This window comes from Rhinolophus sinicus, linkage group LG06 (assembly GCF_036562045.2).
Source record: "Rhinolophus sinicus isolate RSC01 linkage group LG06, ASM3656204v1, whole genome shotgun sequence".
Classification (NCBI taxonomy): Eukaryota; Metazoa; Chordata; class Mammalia; order Chiroptera; family Rhinolophidae; genus Rhinolophus; species Rhinolophus sinicus.
The window spans coordinates 12,241,101-12,260,579 of NC_133756.1; the positions used below are offsets into that span (position 1 = coordinate 12,241,101).

The window sequence follows — 19,479 nt, forward strand, 5'->3', positions numbered from 1 at the left end:
TTTTGGCTTTGTCTTCTATACTTGCTTCTCAAAAAGTGGTCTTTGAACCAGGAGCATCACTTGGGAGCTTGTCAGAAATGCAGAATCTTTAGCCTGCTGAATCAGAATCTGCATTTTAATAGATACCCAGATGATTTCTATGCACTTTGCTACTTGAGAAGCTCTGCTCTAGGTCACTGAAAGATTTCAAGCAGAGAACAAAGTGGTCTTCTTTGTGTTTTAGAAAAATTATTCTGGTGGCAGGATAGGAAATAAATTGGAAGTCAGGCCATAAGCAGGAAAGTAAATCAGAGCCTCTTGCCCTCGTCCTTGTGGGAGACGGAGAGGGTCCGGGCTAGGGCTGCACTCAGGATTGCCGGGAAGGGACAGAGGAGCATGGCGACGCGAGAAGAGCATTGGTTTAGGGTTTGGAAGACTGATTCTGTTGCTTACTCGCTGAGTTAATTAGGGAAACTCCCTTCCTGTCTCTGGGCTGCAGTTTTCCCATGTATGAGATGAAAAGAATGGTCAGCAAACAACAAACTGCAAACTTGGGTCAGCACAGGCTAAATCCAGCCTGCAGCCCTATTTTCATATGGCTCATGAGAAATGGCTAAAAAAATAAAAAACAAATACTGCTTCACGATACATAAATATTATATGAACTTCAACTTCAGTGTCCACAGGTGAAGTTTTATTGTAACCTAGCCGTGCTCTTTTATTATTGTCTGTGGCCGCTCTCACTTACGATGGCAGAGTTGAGTAGCTATGACAGAGTGTGTATGGCCCAGTAGTTTCCGTCTGGCCCTTTACAGGAAATGTCTCTAACCGCTAGTTTAAAAGATCAGCACAATGCCTTCCACAACGAGATACTATGATTCTATTACATGATGTGCGTGAGCTATAAAGCCCTGTGTAAACACAGTGAAATTTCTTCCTCCCCAGGACTACGAATTGCAACTGATGACATACAGGGCCTTTGTGGAATCACAGCAGAAGTCCCCTGGCAAGCGCCGTCGCATGCTTTCCTCTTCAGATGCCATTACGCAAGAGGTGAAAGGGTGGGGAAAGGGCATGTGCCACTGACTTCCCTTAAGGAAAGATTCCTTTGCCTGCGCCCTGCAGTTTCATCTAGGGCTCACCTTTCTGTTGAGCATGTGACTTCATGAAAACTTCCTCTTATTTTCAACTCTTTCAGTTTACTTTTCTGACAGATAATTTATCTAAATTGTTTTGTTGAACCATAGTTCATGGACTTACGGACTCGCTACACAGCACTGGTGACCTTAACAACTCAGCACGTGAAATATATCAGTGATGCACTCCGGCGGCTGGAGGAGGAGGAGGTGAGGACAGTGGGGCCCTAAATCATCTTGAGAATGGAGTTAAAAACACTGTGCCTCATTTATCAAAATTTAGAGTGCACACAGCCAATTTTCATTATTCACTATTGTGTTCTGTGAGGTTGCTGCAAACGCTGCATTAGCAAATAGTGAACTCCTGCACCTGAAATACATGGTTAGGTTCTGTCAATGGATAATGCATAACCTTGTTTTATGTGTGTTTTTGTTTAAAAATACCTTATTTAGTGTATTTCGTTGATTCACTAACATCGATCTTACGGCCAAGAGCACCATAACTCATGCCCGAACAAAGCTTATTTAACATACCTTTTTTCTGTTGGGCAAATCACAGCCTTCCCACACTTAGGAACACAAAACAGCACCTCCTCCCAACACTTGGGTCCATTTTAAACAGCAAAATCACTAATGAAAAACAAAAATATGAAAACCATGGCACTATTGTGTTTCCCGGAAAATAAGCCCTAGCATGGTTTTTCAGGGTGATATGCCCTGAACATAAGCCCTAATGCATCTTTTGGAGCAAAACTTAATATAAGACCTCGTTTTATTTTTGGGGAAACACGGTAAATAGACTGTGAAAAGGATACTTGTTCAGTATAAGAGCTGGAACAAGAAGGCAGAATGTCATCTTGTTCTACCCCAACTGGGAACATGGGGCAACTAAAATTTTTTGCGTATGTCTGGGAATGACTGTGAAAATGCCTAAGTATTGATTTTGGGGTTACAAGTAAATGTTAGTAGATAAATTCACAAATAGGGAATCTGAACAATTATGAAGATTATTGACTTTATAATGTTCAACATTCCCACTTTCAAATATCTTTTTTATAGGAATACAGTAACTGTGAAGAAAGGGATGTGAACAGAGAGCCTCAATAAAGCATGATTTGTTAAAGGGAAATATTAGAAACATCCAAATTCTATGCAATGAAGTGCTATGGAGCTGTTAAAAATAATGAAATAGAATTAAGTGAAGTGATACCAGAAGATAGTCATAATATGTTATTTGAGGGGAAAAGCAAGTTAGAATACTGTGTATAATTATGATTTTAGTAAAAGCAACTGTGTGTACCACAAAGACAAAGACACCATGAGCACACGCATTAGTTCAGAAGTATATCCACCAAATTCCTGGGGACATTCAGGGGATATATGTTATATATTTCAGATTTTTTGAATTTGTTGTCATGAATATGTAATCTTTTGTAATTATAAAAATCTTCTATGTCTTTGCAAAGTAAGTGTCCACGTATTGAACCACTCTTATAAAATAAATGCTTTTGGAAACATTAATCCATACCAACTTTGGGCTGTGTAAATTTAGCAAAAAACTTACTTTATGTCAATACCTACCTCACTTAATCTCTGTAGATTTTAATCTCTTCACCTGTAAATCTAAGAATTATGAAAATAAGTAAAATGGTATATGTGAAGGGCTTTTTAAAATTAGGAAATAATTGAGTACCTGTAATATATAAAACAGTGTTGTTGTTTTTAAGAAAGGAGCTAATGTACATATAATGAATTTAGCTATTAGTGTCACAGTTAGGCATCTGTGAGCAGTGATGTAGGCTGGGTAAATTATATTTAATTTGGGGTTATTTTAGCTGCTTACTGATTTAAGTAAGTTTTGTATCTCAGATTTTAGGAAATCTGAAGTCAGACCAATCTAATAAAACATTGACCGATGTACTGATTTTCTATTTCCTGTTCTAGAAAGTGGTAGAAGAGGAAAAACAAGAACATGTGGAGAAGGTTAAAGAACTTTTGGGCTGGGTGTCTACCCTAGCAAGGAATACACAAAGCAAATCTACCTCATCCCAGACCAAAGAATCCACAGACATTGAAAAAGCTATTTTAGAACAGCAGGTGAGTAGAATGTCCATCTGTCCCTTCCTGGATATGATAATAATGATAATGCATTAGATGAAATAATACAAGTCACTTATGGCCCACCCAGGAATGATTCTTATCACAGTAAATGTTAACTTGCAGACTTATAGAAACTTAATTCTTATTTATATTTCTACCTTTTAATTCAGCTATATATAGCTCATTAATAATAATCTGACCTAAGCTATGTTTTCCTCTAGGGTTTTAAAAGAGTTATTTCAAGTAATTTTTGGTTCTTTAATTTTTTTAGATTCTGAAGCTTTTCTCTTTATTTGTGCTAAATAGGTTCTGACAGAGGAGCTGACAACCAAGAGGGAACAAGTTTCTGAGGCCATTAAAACTTCGCAGATCTTCTTGGCCAAGCATGGTCATAAGTAAGTATTAAATGAGAGATTATGGCACATTTAGGGGACCAGATCTACCTGACTAACACTTAGGGTCATGGTGAGAATTCAGGCTGGAGAATTAAGAGCACCAAGAGCTGGACTGTGAAGAGCTTTGTAGTTCATGCTGAGGAGTCTCATTTTACCTTGTTGGCTATGGAGAGGGGCATTAAAAATAATTGGATTTTGTTGATAAAAGATTTCTAGAATAGTTTTCTAGGAAAAGTACTGACGTGGGGCAAGAGTAGAGGCCTGAGAGACCAGTTAAGAGGTTTTGATAATAAGAGGTATGATCAAACAGTACGGTGAATGCTGAAATTAAAAAAAAAAAAATTGATTACAGTAAAAGACACATTGCCATGAATCCCCTTCAAAATACTCCCCCTCGCTTCAAACACAGTCATCCCATCCTTCTGGCCACTTTCTGAAGCAGTTCTGGAAGTCCTCTGTTGTGAGTGTCTTTAATTGGCGTTGTCATGGTTGCCTCGATGTCCTGAATTGATTCAAAATGTTTACCTTTCGTGGTCATTTTGACTTTGGGGAAGAGCCAGAGGTCGCCTGATGCCAGATCTGGTGAATAAGGTGGGTGAGGGCACACCGTCATGTTTTTATTTGACAGAAATTGCTATGACAGAAGTGATGTGTGACATCGAGACTTTCCGTTGTGATCAAAGAATACAGCGAATGCTGCTGCTGAGTCCATCCAACCGAAAAGCAGGATCTTCAGTATGGGAAGCGGCACATCGAACCTTAGTAGCAGTGTGTGACAAGTTTCAGCTTGTTTGGTGTAGTTAGTCGGGTGTGAGGTATGGTTGCGAGAAGATGTGTTTTAAAGTATTCCATAAATCATCCTCCATCATGACAACGCTCTGTGTCACATATCGCTTCTGGTATAAGGCAGTTTCTGTCAAATAAAAACATTACAGTGTGTCCTCATCCACCTTATTCACTGGATCTGGCACCATGTGACTTCTGGCTCTTCCCTAAGTCAAAATGACCATGAAAGGTAAACATTTTGAATTGATTCAGGACATCGAGGCAGCTACAACAGTGCAACTAAAGACTCCCACAAAAGAGGACTTCCAGAACTGCTTCAGAAAGTGGCAAGAACAACGGGATGAGTGTGAAGCGAGAGGGAGTATTTTGAGTGGGATTACTGGCAATGTGTCTTTTACTGTAATAATTGTGTGTTTTTTTAAATTTAAATATGCATCGTATCGTTTGATCACACCTCGTATGGGCAAGAAATGACGAGGGAGGGAGAGAGCACAAAAGGTATTAAGGATAATGAACTTACATGTTTTGGTGACAAACAAAAATTATAAGGTATAACTCTCTGGTTTCTGGCTTAGGCCTATGGGTGTATGGTGAGCCACTAACCAAGAGAGGTATTATAAGAGAAGGTGTGGATTGAGGGAGAAGAGGGCAGCTTTAGTTTAAGATGTTATGAATGTGAAGACCTCAAAGGACTTCAGAATGGAAATGCGTAGTATGTATTAGGAAGGACCTAATATGTTAATATGCCTTAACATAGTTCCACTAAAGTTATCCAATGGGCAGCTGTATATGTAAATTTAGAATTAATGAGAGAAGTCTAAAGTGATGGAAATTTGAGTCATCAACATAGTGAAATCATAAGAGTAATCCTATTGGACGCTCCCCGGTAGCTCACAAGGGCTCAAAGGCTTTTCAGTGTTTCTTGGCCTGTGAAGGAAACTTAGAGAAGTAAAAGGAAAATTATGAGTGATACCTCAGAACGAAAGAGAGAACAGAATTCCAAAAAGAAGGGAGTGATCAGAAGCCAAGAAAGGTTAAGACTGAAAAGAGTCTATTACATTTGGCAAGTTAGAAGTTTTTGGTGACTGGTGAAAAACTCAGGGATGATGTCAGATTTAGTACGATGGGGAGCACATGAAGTGAGGAAGGTAGCGATGGTGAAATCAGACTGCTCCTTCAAGAGGCTTAGCCATAGCAAATGAAAGAAATAATACAGTAAGTAATTAGAGTAGAATATATGATCAAGAAAAGAGTTTTGTTTTTGTAAAAGATCGAGACTTAACTGTATTTTTGGATGGTATCTCGAGGACCAAAGGGAGAAAGATATTGAAGTCATGGGTCATGGGGGGGTGGGGGGTCCAAGAGGATATCAGAGAGGATAAAATTCATCAATGGGTAGAAAGTACTACCTTAAATAGGAGTTAAGACAGCTTTTCCTCTGAGGTCTGAGAGAAAGAAGATTAGGAAAAGTGTGAATCGAAGTTAATTAGCCAGGAGTGAAGTTAGAAAGTGAGAGTATTGGTGTCCTGTGTTCTTTGAAATAGGCAGAGAAGTTGTTTGCTGAAAGTTACAGTGGTGCCGAGGGGAAAGAAGGAAGGATTGACGGGAGCGTCCCATAGGATTATCAGAAAGCACTGGAGCGCAGTAGAGGTTGGAAACCAGTAGGATCTCTTCTACATGGTGGTGGGATTTCCTCCTAACTGGATATGCTTAGTAGCCTGCCTGGGGGAGCGCAAAATCCAGTGGTTTGATTGACCTGGGGCTGGAGTTTTATCAGATTAGTGAGGAGAGAGTGCAAGGATAATAGTAAGGAACTGATTGAGCAAATGGACTGTGGGGTCTGGACTCTAAAGGGAAGAAAATGAATCTAAAACAGAGGACTTATAGATTAAGAGAAAATGGAGGAGTCAAGGAAGACTTGGGAAATCTCAGTAAGTTGGTGGATATGAGTCACAGGATTCATTCTCAAAAACATAATGTAGAATGAGAAAAGGGACTTGCAAAATCCACCAGATTCAAGGTCGTGATTGCCATTGTCTCTGGGGAAAAAAGGAAAGTAACGGGGTTGGTGACAAATACACATTGGACTTTATATCTTTAATTTCTTATTTTTAAGAAAAGAATCTAAAGCAAATCTGGTAAAATACAAAATTTGGTGAAGCTAGATAGTTGGGTAATGGGTAAATAAGAGTTTGCTATACTCTCTTTTGTCTGTTCAAAATATTTCATTTTTAAAAGAGGTGTAGGACTAAAGAAAGAAAAGTAGAAAGTTAGGCTTATAGTTAGAAATTATAATCAGATAGTAGATTCTTGAAGTTTAAAATTTCAGAAGTGGAATAATTCTAGATGATAGCAGGGTCCAAGTTTGCCATGTGCAGGTGGGATTGAAGTGGAGTGGAGGCCATTTGGATTGAGAAGGTTGCAGGACCGCAACCATAGAATGTTAGATAGTTGGTGACATGAGCGTTAACATCACCAAGAATCATGACTTGATTCGAGCTAGACAGGAAAACTCGGAGCTAGATGCCCAAGTGGTTAATGAGTACGTGACCACCTGGATGATTTGTAGTCACCAGTGACAAAGCAGAATACCTTCCAGGATGGAGAAGTCATGATTTTGAAGCAGTAGAGGTCAGTTTGGGAAAGGTTTTTTCTCTAAAAGGGCTGTAATGTTTCATCTTCCAGGCTCTCAGAAAAAGAGAAGGAACAGATATCTGAACAATTGAATGCCCTGAATAAGGCTTACCATGACCTTTGTGATGGTTCAGCAAACCAGCTTCACCAACTTCAGAGCCAGTTGGCCCAACAGACAGAACAAAAGGTACTTTTAGTTTTACTCTCCAAATGTTGGGAGAGTATGTTTTGAATGGTATGAAAGCAGCTTTGCTGATTGAGAGTCATGACCACTAGCTTTCCATGACCAATGTGACTTAATTTTTAACCTCACTGTAGCAGCCATTTGTCTTGTGTTTCTTTACTGGGGTTCCATGATGTGTTGGTCAGTCAAAAACACTAGAAGGCACTTTACGAGCTAACCCTTTAGACCTGGTTCACCGTTTTTGTTGTCTGCCATCTTGTGGCAGACTGCAGTCAAAGAGAACATAAATTTTATATCTTATCACAGAGCAGTAACACTACTCCTTTCTGGCGTTGTCACTCAAAAGTTCTGAATATTGGGAAGTAAAGACCATGAACCTCTTCCCCCACTTTTTTTCGTATCTACTAAATAATTGAGAAATGTTCATTTGCAAAGCAAACTGGTGGATTAACTGCACTGACTGAGACGCTGGTTCCCCTTACCCATAGTCATCCCGTCATGTGACATCTTTACCAATTCCCCTCATGTTCATTTCCTGGACCACGTGAAAATTGTTAAGTTCCTGCTGGTTGTCCTCAGTTCTTCCTGGATACTTGTGTGTATATGTAAACTTACCATATTATATACATGTGTCTCTGGGATATATATGTGTGTTTGCCTGCTTTTTTCCTATGTTGTGAAGCAATGGCCAACTTATGTGGGGCAGGCCAAAACTGAAGCTCCTGTGGTAAGCAAATTTGGTCTAGATGATGTTCAAAGTGATATTCAGACAAAATATGTTTTGATTCTGGTCCTTGAATATGAAATTTGTGCAGCAGGAGCTAGAGTTGTAAAGACCATGAGACAGAACCAGCTATGATTTATTTACTTGAGAGTAGATTTCAAAAAGAATGTGCTGGTTGAGCGTTCTCGGTGAAAGGTAGCCCACTCTTAATGGCTTGTTGCTTCACCATATAAGGGAGTATGTGAAAAGTTTTAACAATTGCTTGCTGAGAACATCCAGTTCTCATTTTGAAAGGTTAAAAAGGGGAGAAAACAGAAAAGAAAGACAAGCTGCTGAGCACCACTACATTGAGCATGATGTGTCCCCGTTACCGTTTGTGTGTTTCATGTGAAGTATTGTTCTGATTAACTGACATCCTTGCTTACAAGTTTCACTAACCCTTTGGAGTTTAAGCACAAATGCACAAAGGGAAAAGAGGACGACCTGTTTGGGGTTCTTTTTTGCAAAAAAACAAAAACAGTCGCATGCTGGACTCTAACACCAAGCTTACACTGTGTGTGCGATACGGCTGAGCTGCTCCATAAGGCTCTATCTCTTGTCTGCCCAAGGCGTACCCTGCAACTCTGGTAAGTAGAAGCCTTTATGTTTTCTCTTCTCCTCTCCCTCTGTCTTTTTCTGCTTGTTTAGGTCAGAATGCCCATGTTTGGTAGGACTGAAATGGATTTCTCTGGATTATTTCCCAGCGCAGCTCTTCCTGCCTATCCTCCAATTATGAGGGTGTTGGCAGGAACAGTGTGTAGTCTTTTTTCTTTGGCTAGACTCCAGGCCTTTCTTCAATATCAGCGTTCTGAGACTCTGTGACTCTCATAGAAGAAATAAGTTCGCAAAAGAATCTTTTCCTTTGTTATATTGTCTGCCTCTGAATAGTCTTTACATAGATTCATCTATCTCAGAGTCATATGGTAATGCGATTTTCTCTTCAATCTCTATAGAATTAGATACCTAGTAGAGTCACATAACATATATTTACCTTATGCAAGTTAAACTCTACATTCTGGGTCAAAAAACGGGGGAGAATGGGGAATAACAATATTTTAAATGGTATGGAGAATTTGTCAGTTGTTCCATTATTTGAACAAATACAGTGAGATGGAGAAGTGAACCAAACCTGTTCCCTCATTTGCTGTCCATGCTGCATCTCTTAAAGTCTGCAGTTAATCAAGCTTGCAGTCCTCAGTGCATGTTTTTAAAATCTGGGCGGACATAGGTTAATGATTTTAAGGATTTCCTTACTATTTATCAGTCTGTTCATTTATTCATCAAGTGTTTACTGAACTGCTTGTACTGTTCATAGACACCGAATAGGCCAAATCCGTGCTGTCATGGTGCTTATGTCTCACGGAGACAGCAATGACATGCATTGTTTAAGGGGCAGGAAAGTGATTGGCAATTGCTTCCACAACATCCTCCGTATCTAGTCAAAGAGTTAGATAAGATTAGAAATTAATACCAAACAAGGACAGATAAAACCGTCTAAGAAGATGATGGTAATGAACATGAACAAGAAGAGCTAGAAATTTGGGGAGTAATAAAAGTGATGAAGTGTTATAAGTGGTAAAACACTTGAATGACTTAATTTCTGAATATCATCACTTTGTGATAAAAGGCTTCAAAATAGGAATTCTTTTTTGGGGGGATGGGAAGGTAAACAGGACTTTATTGGGGAACAGTGTGTACTTCCAGGACTCTTTCCAAGTCATGTTGTTATCCCTTCAATCTTAGTTGTGGAGGGTGCAGCTCAGCTCCAGGTTAAGTTGCCATTGTTAGTTGCAGGGGGCGCAGCCCGCCATCCCTTGCGGGAATCGAACCGGCAAACTTGTGGTTGAGAGCCTGCGCTCCAACCAACTGAGCCATCTGCAACTGGCCCATGTGGGAATCGGACCAGCAGCCTTTGGTGTTAGGAGCACTGAGCTCCAACCACCTGAGCCACCAGGCCGGCCACAAAATAGGAATTTTTTAGGAGCTGTTTTTAGGGTTTTTTTCAGGGATAAATTAGATAATGTATAAGGTTTGCCTTATTCACTGACCTCAGGAACTAACTCCTGTGTAAGATGCAACTCTATGGTACTTATCTTCTGTGCTCTTCTGGGTCTGAATGGGAGGGCGGAATAATAGCCCAAGATTTAGAATCAGACCTTGGTTTGATTCTGGAACTCACTTGTGATCTTGAACAAGTTACCTAACCTCTCTGTGCCTTACTTTTTTGTCTGCAAACTGAGGATTAAAATAATTGCTTTCCTAGGATTGTTGTGAGGATTAAATATCAGTGCTCAGTAAACATTTTAAGTGCTCAGTAAACATTTTAAGTGCTCAGTAAATCTATTAAGTGCCAAGTGGTAGCTGTAATCATAGTGTTTACTACCTATTCTAGCTCAGACCAGAAGAAAAGTTACTAGTGGTTCCAGAGGCAAGGGTCCCCAGTCAGTTCCTTCCTTGACTTGGTACTTCCAATTCCTAGACCTAATTTAACTTTAGTTAAGAGTAGTTGCCTTGGCAGATGCTAGCATTGACCACTGAAAGTATGACTGCCCCAGTTGCCAAACAGCTGCTTGAGGTATGTACACAGGGCCATTTACTGAGATACACAACTGTTGTGTGGCTACAAGGCTGCTTCAGTCTCTCTTCTAATCCTGTGGACCAGTCCTGCTGAACTCATCAGCAGGGAAGTACCGCTTCAGGAGTCTTCTACATGGGTTGCAACACTTTGAAGTTGTTACACGGGGTTGAATTCTCATTTTGGGGAACTGGTATGTGCCTGTGAGAACCGTTGTGGTGATTTAGTCTTAGAAATAGCTGTTCTCTCACTTTCACTGCTTGCTCCTTTGTAGAGCTTATCACTCAGATATGCTTAATGCTACCATGCCTCATGTAATCTGTGAACTTCTGGCCATGTTACAATTCTGCAGTTTAGAAAAATTCTTTTTGTTAGTATTAACACTGCCAGGCTTCAGAATATTTCCTACATATTGGGGCTCATCCCAGGCCGGGTTTTTCTTGTCGTCAGAATTAGGTATACTATTTAGTTATTTGAATTAGTCCTTTCAACAGTTGTGCTTGTCTGATGTAGTTTTCTTTTTCATTTTTCCTTGCAGGGTTGCAGAGCAGTGGCTGGGGTGATTGACCTAGGCACAGTGGAGATATTTCCCATCTTCAGAGCCATGCAAAAGGGCCTCATTGACCAAGACACAGGCCTCGTGCTCCTGGAATCCCAGCTTATTATGTCTGGCCTCATTGCCCCTGAGACCAGTGAAAAGCTCTCTTTGGAGGAGGGCCTAGCCAGAAAGCTCATTAATCCCCAGATGTACCAGCAGCTCCAGGAGCTCCAGGATACTCTGTCCTTAATAAGCAGGCTTACTGGGAGCAAAGGCCCTCTGTCTATAGTGGAAGCAATTGAGAAGAAAATAATCAGTGAGAGAATTGGACTGAAAATTTTAGAAGCTCACCTGGCAACTGGAGGTTTCAGTCTCCCCCCCGATGAGAATTATATTAACCTAGGGGAGGCTTTTCGCCGAGGCCTCATTTCTGAATGGCTTCATTCCGCGTTAGAGTCTCACCTTAGATCATCCAAGAATTTGATAGACCCCAACACAGCTGAGAAAATCAGTTTGCTGGATCTGATGCAGAGATGTATTGTCCACCAAGAATTAGGTTTGAAATTTCTACCTGTCAAGCAACTGGCAGGGGGAATGGTGAGCTTGAAATCAGGCCGGAAGGTTAGCATTTTCCGTGCAGTGCAGGAAGGGCTAATAGACAGGCAGGTCACTGTCCGGCTGCTGGAAGCTCAGCTTTTTGCTGGTGGCATAGTAGATCCAAGAACGGGACACAGACTTACAGTGGAAGAGGCTGTGAGACATAATTTGATTGACCAAGACATGGCTTGTGCTATTCTCATAAGGCAGCTTCAGACAGGAGGCATCACAGACACTGTCACTGGACGTAGGCTGACAGTAGATGAAGCAGTGAGCAATGATTTAGTAGCTGCTAAGATTGCCCTTGTGATTCTGGAGTCCCTTTGGTCATTCATGGGGCTGCTGTGGCCTGAATCTGGAGAGATCCTCCCAATTACAGATGCCCTGGAACAAGGTATTGTGTCTACTGAACTAGCTCATAAAATCCTTAGTGGCCGACAGCATATTAAAGCTCTGTTTCTACCAGCAACCACAGAGATTTGGTCCTGGAAAAAAGCAGTAGAAAATGGAGTGCTGGACAAAGATCTTGCCAATGACTTAAAATCAATTTGCATACCTGATGTGATGCCCCACATGCAATTAGCAGATTCTTCAGAACAAAGCAAATTGAACATTAGCCCTGGAGCGTCAAGTCTGTCATGCAGCAAGGGCCAAACTGAGGGCACGGCAAGCAGTAGCGAGAAGCTGTTGTTTCAGCTAATGACTCATAGCTATATTAATGTGCGGAATGGAGAGAGGCTGCTCCTGCTGGACAATGAGCTGATAGAGACACTAACAGCAAGAGGTGAGCACCAAGCAAGTCCTCCAGAAGGGTTTGGAATTGGGCACGAGAGACCAGAAACTCCCAAGGAAGTACAAGGATCAGTGAATGTGAAAACCACAGAAACTTTCTGTGAGGGGCTGACTGTGAGGCCTCGTGTGTTCCCCTTTTCTTCTCAGAACAAAGAATATCCTGATCAGGCAAATTTCACCACAGCAAAAGGCAAAAAAACCATTATAGAAACAGAAGTTTCCTCTATAGAGAACCCTGAAAAGGACCTATTTGTAGGGGAACAAAAAGTGGAAAACCCAAATGTTGATCCTTTGAAGGTCATAGGTAAAGTTAAATCAGAGTTTAAACAGGTACCAAAGTCAGGTACCAAAAAGGAAGACCTAACAGAAATATCTGCCAGAGAAAGTGTCAGCAGAGGATTTCTCCTTCCGGTACCCTCTAAGGAAGCACAGGTAGTGGAAAAAGAACCTTGTTCTGTTGAAACATTGAAGGAAGAATGGGAGACTTCCTTTGTGTGTCAGAAAGAACAAGCAAACACCCTTGAAATTCAACATCTTCCAGGTGAAACTGGAAGACTTCTCATAAAAACCCAAAGCAAAACGTCACAATTTCAGGTAGATGAAACTCTAGATTTAGAAGCGGAACTAAAGTCTGAAAATGACATGAACATTCATTCACTGGGCGAAAAGGAAGCCTTAAATAAAACATTTTCAGGAAGGGATGACCGTAAAGGACAAAACATTGCAAGTGGTGGTATGATGATGTTAGGAAAGACAGATGCGGAAGATGAGGGCAGTGAACCTTCCCTCGCATGCAGTCATCCTTCAGAATTGCTTGAAGAAGCTACTTTAAATATGTTATGCGCACAGTTACTTGATGGTGGTATCTCGCATGAACAGACAGGTCAAAAGCTCTTACTGAATGAAGCAGTAGCCCGAGGCATTGTGTCCAGTCACACCGCGGTGAAACTCCTGGGAAAGCTGAAGATGTTTCGGGGCTTCTTTGACTCGCAGACCTGCGAGTCTTTGACAACCGAAGAAGTCATCAATGAAGGCCTGATGGATGAGAAATTATTACACAATGTCCTCATGGCAGACAAAGCTATAAGCGGTGTCTTAGATCCCCGTACGCACACACTCTGCTCCGTGAAGGAAGCGGTTGAAGTTGGAATTCTCGACACACAAACAGCCACCAGAATTTTAGAGGGACAGGTGGTGACTGGTGGAATCGTTGACCTGAAACGAGGCAAAAAGGTTTCGGTGACTTTGGCCTCAAATCTTGGCTTGGTGGACAGTGCTGACCAGACAGAGCTTATCAATCTGGAGAAAGCTTCCAAAGGCAGAGATGCTGAAGAAACAGTTAGGGAGAGATTAATTAGCTTACAAATGGAAACAACTGGAATTAGGGACCCTGGTAGCAAGGTCCCTTTAACAGTTATGCAGTCCATTGACAGAGGACTTCTGGGGAGAGAGGAGGCTGTTCAGTTGTTGACTAAGCAGGTGGTAGATGGAGGTATCATTCACCATATATCTGGGATGAGACTTTCTGTCGATAATGCCTTTAAACATGGCATCATTGATGGAGATCTAGCTAAGCAACTCAAAAAAGTTGAGAACGTAAGCCTCCGTCAGTTTTTTCATCCTGAAACAAAGGAAACTGTTTCTCTCCCTGAAGCTATAAAATTAGATCTTGTTACCCCAGACTTGAAAAGAGAAATCCAAGAAATTCAGGCCTTGACTGGAAGCTTTGTGGATCTCATTTCTGGCCAGGGATTGACCTTGGCAGAAGCTGAAAAAAAAGGACTGTTAACTAATAAAGCAATATTGTCTTCAGGAATGATGCATGGGATTGTAGATCCTGAGAATTATAGAATTGTTCCCTATTCAGAATTAGTAAAGAAATGTAAGATTGATATTGAATCTGGACAGAGATATCTAGAAGTAATTCCCTTCTCAGACATTAAAGATGGAGTGAGTGACAAAGTACTGACATTGTCTCAAGCAACTCAGCTTGGAAAGGTAGACTTTGCATCTACACTGAAGGTTCTGGAAGCTCAGGCAAATGCAGGGGGAATCATAGATATTGCCACGGGACAGAGACTGACATTGGCATCAGCTTTGGAACAGAAATTAGTGGATGAAAACATGGTCAGAATTATTGCGTCTCATCAGTTACTAAATGGAGGAATTGTTGACATATTTAATGATCAAAGAATGACTTTAAAGGAAGCTATTGAGAAAAGAGTTATTAGTCCTGAACTCGCAACTTTGATCCAAATAGATACTTTAAAGTCCAGTGATCACGGGGCTCAGATTGAAAAGCAAGATGGAATTGAAGTATGTGAATTAAAGAAGGAAGTTCAAAGAAAGGAAATTTTAATCTCTTGTGATCAGACTGCTGAAATGAGTTGTGGTAAAGGAGAAAGTGAGAAATTATTTCAAATTGGAAGTCAGTCTGCACAAGAAAATGTTAAAGCAGGAGTTTCTGATGGGGAGCGGGCAGAAAAGAACAAGGAATTTTCATTAATGGAATTGGAGTGCAAAGATCAAGATAAGAGGAGGGCTTCTCCAGATGCTAAAGATTGTGATGGTGAAAGTAAATCATTGGGCCAACATTCAATGACACACCCTCACTCAGAAGTTTGTGGTTTTAAACTCAAAGAGGTGGCTAGTAATAACATGGAAAAAGATACAAATGAAGAGCAAGAAAAAATAGTGCCAGAAATAGAAATTATTTTTCATGTGAGACAGTCTGCACCAGATTTAGATCCTAAAAAGATAAGGAAAAACCAAGGAGAAATTATTTCAGAAGCACAAGAATCCAGTTGTGAAACTTCAGGCAAATTGTTGAGTGAGCAGTTTATGCAGAAACCAATGAATACCAGGGAGAAAAGGAAGAGAGAGAAGAAGAAGGTGATTGTAGAAGCAAGTGTCAGAACATGCAAATCAGCAGATCTTTCAGAAGAAAAGTTGAACCAAGAAACTGCCATTAGAGACGATCACGACTCTGGTACAAAGAGTCAACCGGTGGAAATAACTGTAAGTGAAAAAGGGAAAGAAGCTGATAGAGAGCTGGGATTTTCTGCTCTTTGTAAAGCTGAAGACTCTTCTTCCCCAATAATACCCAAAGGAATTTCTGTAAGAAATCAAGATACTTTAACATTTTTCAACTCTAATCAGGTCAGTGAGGGAGAAGTCAAAAATGCAAGCCTCTGCTTGACTTTAAAACCAGAAGAAAATTTATCTCAAGAAATTACTGGTGGGGCCCAGAATGAACCATTCTCTGCTATGACCCCAGGACCTAAAGGGTTGCATTACCAGGAATCAGTTGGAAAAGCCCAAGTTGCAGACATATTCCAAATTTCCAAAACAGACAAGTCTTTCCAAGGAACCACCAGACAGGAGACCAACTATTATAAAGATTCCTGTGTTACTTCTAACACTAAGGAAACCAAAGATCGGATTTGCTCATCTAATGAATATAAAGAAAAATCATACCAAGAAGTACCTTTTGACTCAACAAAATCTCTTAAATTGGAAGAAATGACCATTTCTAGAGTAGACCCAAAAGAAGTCAGTGATGCGGAATTCTCAGAGAGAAAGGACCTTCGTCATCAGGACAGCAAAAGTGACAGTGAACTTTGTGGAATTCTTGAGTCTAAAATAGTAACAACTCAGGAAATAACTGGAGAGAAATTTCTAAAAACGTCAAGCCCTATGGTTACAGGGGCAGAAGCAGGGTCCTTTGAAGGCATAGTGACTCAGGGAGTTCCCAGAGTCTTGGTGTCGCTTCTTCCAGAGAAATTGTTCAAAGATGTGTGTCAGAAAGAGAGCACAGGGCAACAGGATGCCACCGTTAGTCCTGCTGTTGCAGAGACTGGTGAGGACAAGACTGTGCCCCTCATACGCCCTGCAATGAAGATGGAAGAGAAGACACCACAAGAAAAGCTCAGAGAAAGCCCTGGTAGAGAACAAACTCCCTTCGTGACTGCACCCAAGGGAAAGGAAAACGAAGGTGTAAACCTGGAACCCTTCAGAGCAACTAAAGTAAGTTTCCCCGTGGTGTATTGTGTTGTAGATGGTTTTTTAAGGTACAGTGCTAAAACTTTTGACTGGATATTAAGTTTACATACGTATAATTGTATGCATGCAGACATTTCAGGGCACTAGATGATTCCCTAAGGTATGCCAGTTTACCATTATCTGTTTTTAACACCGTCTTGGAAAATTAGGCAATGGCTCTGAATGGTTTTCTGAAATTTACAAGCGTTTTAAGTTAAAAACTAACATTGAAGCTAATTTGAAATACTGGGGTGATACTTGAAGTCAGAATAGCATTTGGAAACTTTGCTAAAATTATGCTTACAGATTGATAATTATGAGCTTCCGCTCTCAAAGGAAGTTAATAAAATCAGTTTTTGTCTATTGATTTGAGAAGACATAGATAAAATAACATGTTATTTCACCCACCCTAAGTGTAGTAAAATTGCCTATCAGTAAGACCCAGCCTGCTTTAAAAGCAGACTTAAAGGAGAATGTCAGGTCCAAGTGAGACTTCTTTTTGGCTCCACAGAATGTGTTTAACCGGCGACTCTGTCTAGAACATGATGAGAAGCTGGTATCCTATCTGTCTCTATTACGAGACATTGAAATGAGGACCAAACAGATTCAACCTCTGGAGCGAAGCCTATCAGAGCTGCAGGATCTGCTGTGTCAGGCCAAGGTAGGTTCCCAGAGACTTCCTCGAGGCCCACCAGCTTGGAGGAAATAGAGACTGTTCAGGAAGAAAAACATGTTCAAGAGCTACCACCATTTAAAGGACAAAAAATAGACTGAAAAGGTGTAACTGGAAATCTCTGAAGAACACCAGGAAATACTGGTCTCACAGGAACCACAGCAGAAGAGACTCAAGGGAGGAGTAGTGAGCAGCATTAACTACAGTATGGAGACAGTACAATGAGGACAGAAAGGGAGACTGGCACCTTAAAGTCACTAGTGAGCTTGATAAGAACAGTGTCAGTGGAGTGGTGGGATATCAACTAGGTGGCAGTGAGAATAAAAGGGAGATGGGAAGTAGGGGCAATTAATGTAGAGCATTCTTTCCAGAAGCTTGGTGATACAGTCAAGGGAAGAGGTAGGACACTAACTAGAGGAGATGAACCAAAAGAGGATTGTTTTGGGTCGATTTTTGGGCTAAGGAGAAAGAACCAGTAGGAAAGAACCGGTCAGAAAGACCCGGTAGGAAAACTTAGAGGCGAGAGGAAGTAATGGCTGATGAAATGAGGTTCCTGATGACATAGAATTAGACAGCCTTGAGGGGGAGGAAAGGTAGCTCTTTCATTGGAACTAGAAGTTAAGAATTGTCACAGGATTGGCGTCACAGTGAGGGCAGACGGTCGGGGTTTACCAGTTCTCTCAATACCCAGGGAGTGGCTTTGGGTAGGGCTTCTGAAGGGGAAGAAAGGATGATGATGCCAGAACTACCTAGCTTTTCCATGGCTTATTTCTGGCTTCTCCACTGAGGGTCAGAATATTGTAGACTAGCTAAGGAGGAAGGCTGTAGGCTATTTTTATGTTCTTTGGTTCTGCCCCCGTCGAATTTGGGGTGGGAATCGTCTTTTTGCTTGCCTTATTTTGTGTGACATGTAATGCAATGACACCCTTGGAGGTGCAGCAAGTGGTAGTGGGAGGAGCCCTGCGCTGGGTCAGAAAGCCTGCCTCTGAGTTCTGACGCTTGCTTACCAGCTCGGTGACCTCCCACCAAAAACAGCTCGCGTTTAAGTTCTGAAGGCACCTTTTCTGTAAATACACAATTATAACATCTACTCTGCCTGCCTGTGTCAAGAATTAGTGATTATGAGAACTAAATGAAATAATGAATGTATATAAAAGCATTTTAGAATCCCTGAAGCCTGTATAGGCGTGAGGTGAGGGGGAAAAAAATGTGTTCACAGCTGATTCCTAGACAGCAAGATTTCTAGTTTTGATTTGGGAGGTAACTCCACTTTATCCCCTCAGGTTTTAGACAAGGAGCTAAAGGATCTGTCTGCCTTGGTGAGTCAGGAATTAGAGTGTGTGAATCAGATTATCGTCAGCCAGCCTCAAGAAGTCCCTGCTCAGCTTTTGAAGGCTCTAGAGAAAGATGCCAAGAATCTTCAGAAGTCCCTCAGCTCTGTGAGTGACACCTGGAATTCCAGACTACTCCACTTCCAGAATGCTGTCGAAGTCACAAAGGTAGCTTTTAGTGTTTATTCACAAGGTCTGTGCAGACTTGGGACATTTTTATAATCTAATTTGCCATTTATTTCTTAGACTAGAGTGTTAAATCAGCAGAAACAGCTAGAAGGCAAACTCCAAGACCTGAGAGCCTGGGTTGGCAATACCAATCTTATTCTGAGTGGCAGGGAATATAACAGTGAGACAGATGCCAACAGCCTGAATCAGCATCTCCAACAGTATGAGGTAAACTCTGCACCCATTTTCTCAAGCATGTTTTATTTGTCCTTTGAGTTGTATCAATTTTGTTTTCCTGCTAGGGAAACCAGTATTGTACTTATCTTTCTTAGAAAGTCTGATTTTCCATTTCAGAAATAAGATCGGCTATGTTTAGTTTTTTAGGTTATCATACCCCTGGAACTTCAGTGATTGATTATTTTTCCTTTCAGCTAGTCTCTGAGAAAGTCTACAGAATGACTTATCATTATCAACTTTATCTCCTCTTTATAACTGAGCATCTAGTATCCATCCCTTGTTTCTGTTTTGCCCAAGATCTAATCCTATGCATACACACCAATTTCAGGACAATTTTTGATCAATGATCTAGATCATGGTTTGGCAAACTTTGTCTGTGAAGGTCCAGACAGTGACTATTTTAGGCCTCGTAGGTCATATGCAAATGGCCCATTTCTGTGGCAACCAATCAACTCTGCAACTGAAACATGAAAGGAACCATAAATAGTATGTAAAGGAATAATCATGGACGTGTTACAATAAAACTTTATTTACAAAACTAGATGGCAGG

The 19,479-nt window shown here is 40.9% G+C and overlaps 1 protein-coding gene across 32 annotated transcripts in view; it reads left to right on the forward strand.

The window, feature by feature from the left end:
- Window positions 1-19,479, forward strand: part of MACF1 (microtubule actin crosslinking factor 1) — a 311,434-nt gene that overhangs the window by 184,203 nt on the left and 107,752 nt on the right. For 25 of the 32 annotated variants that reach the window (XM_074334445.1, XM_074334456.1, XM_074334436.1 and 22 more), the window contains 9 exons: window positions 925-1,032; window positions 1,227-1,325; window positions 3,060-3,212; window positions 3,522-3,610; window positions 7,082-7,217; window positions 11,091-16,505; window positions 17,032-17,181; window positions 18,477-18,692; window positions 18,771-18,920. In XM_074334445.1, the coding sequence (XP_074190546.1) occupies window positions 925-1,032; window positions 1,227-1,325; window positions 3,060-3,212; window positions 3,522-3,610; window positions 7,082-7,217; window positions 11,091-16,505; window positions 17,032-17,181; window positions 18,477-18,692; window positions 18,771-18,920 (6,516 nt within the window). The remainder of the gene's footprint in view (window positions 1-924; window positions 1,033-1,226; window positions 1,326-3,059; window positions 3,213-3,521; window positions 3,611-7,081; window positions 7,218-11,090; window positions 16,506-17,031; window positions 17,182-18,476; window positions 18,693-18,770; window positions 18,921-19,479) is intronic. The other 7 variants (XM_074334447.1, XM_074334453.1, XM_074334450.1 and 4 more) reach the window with 1 other exon arrangement.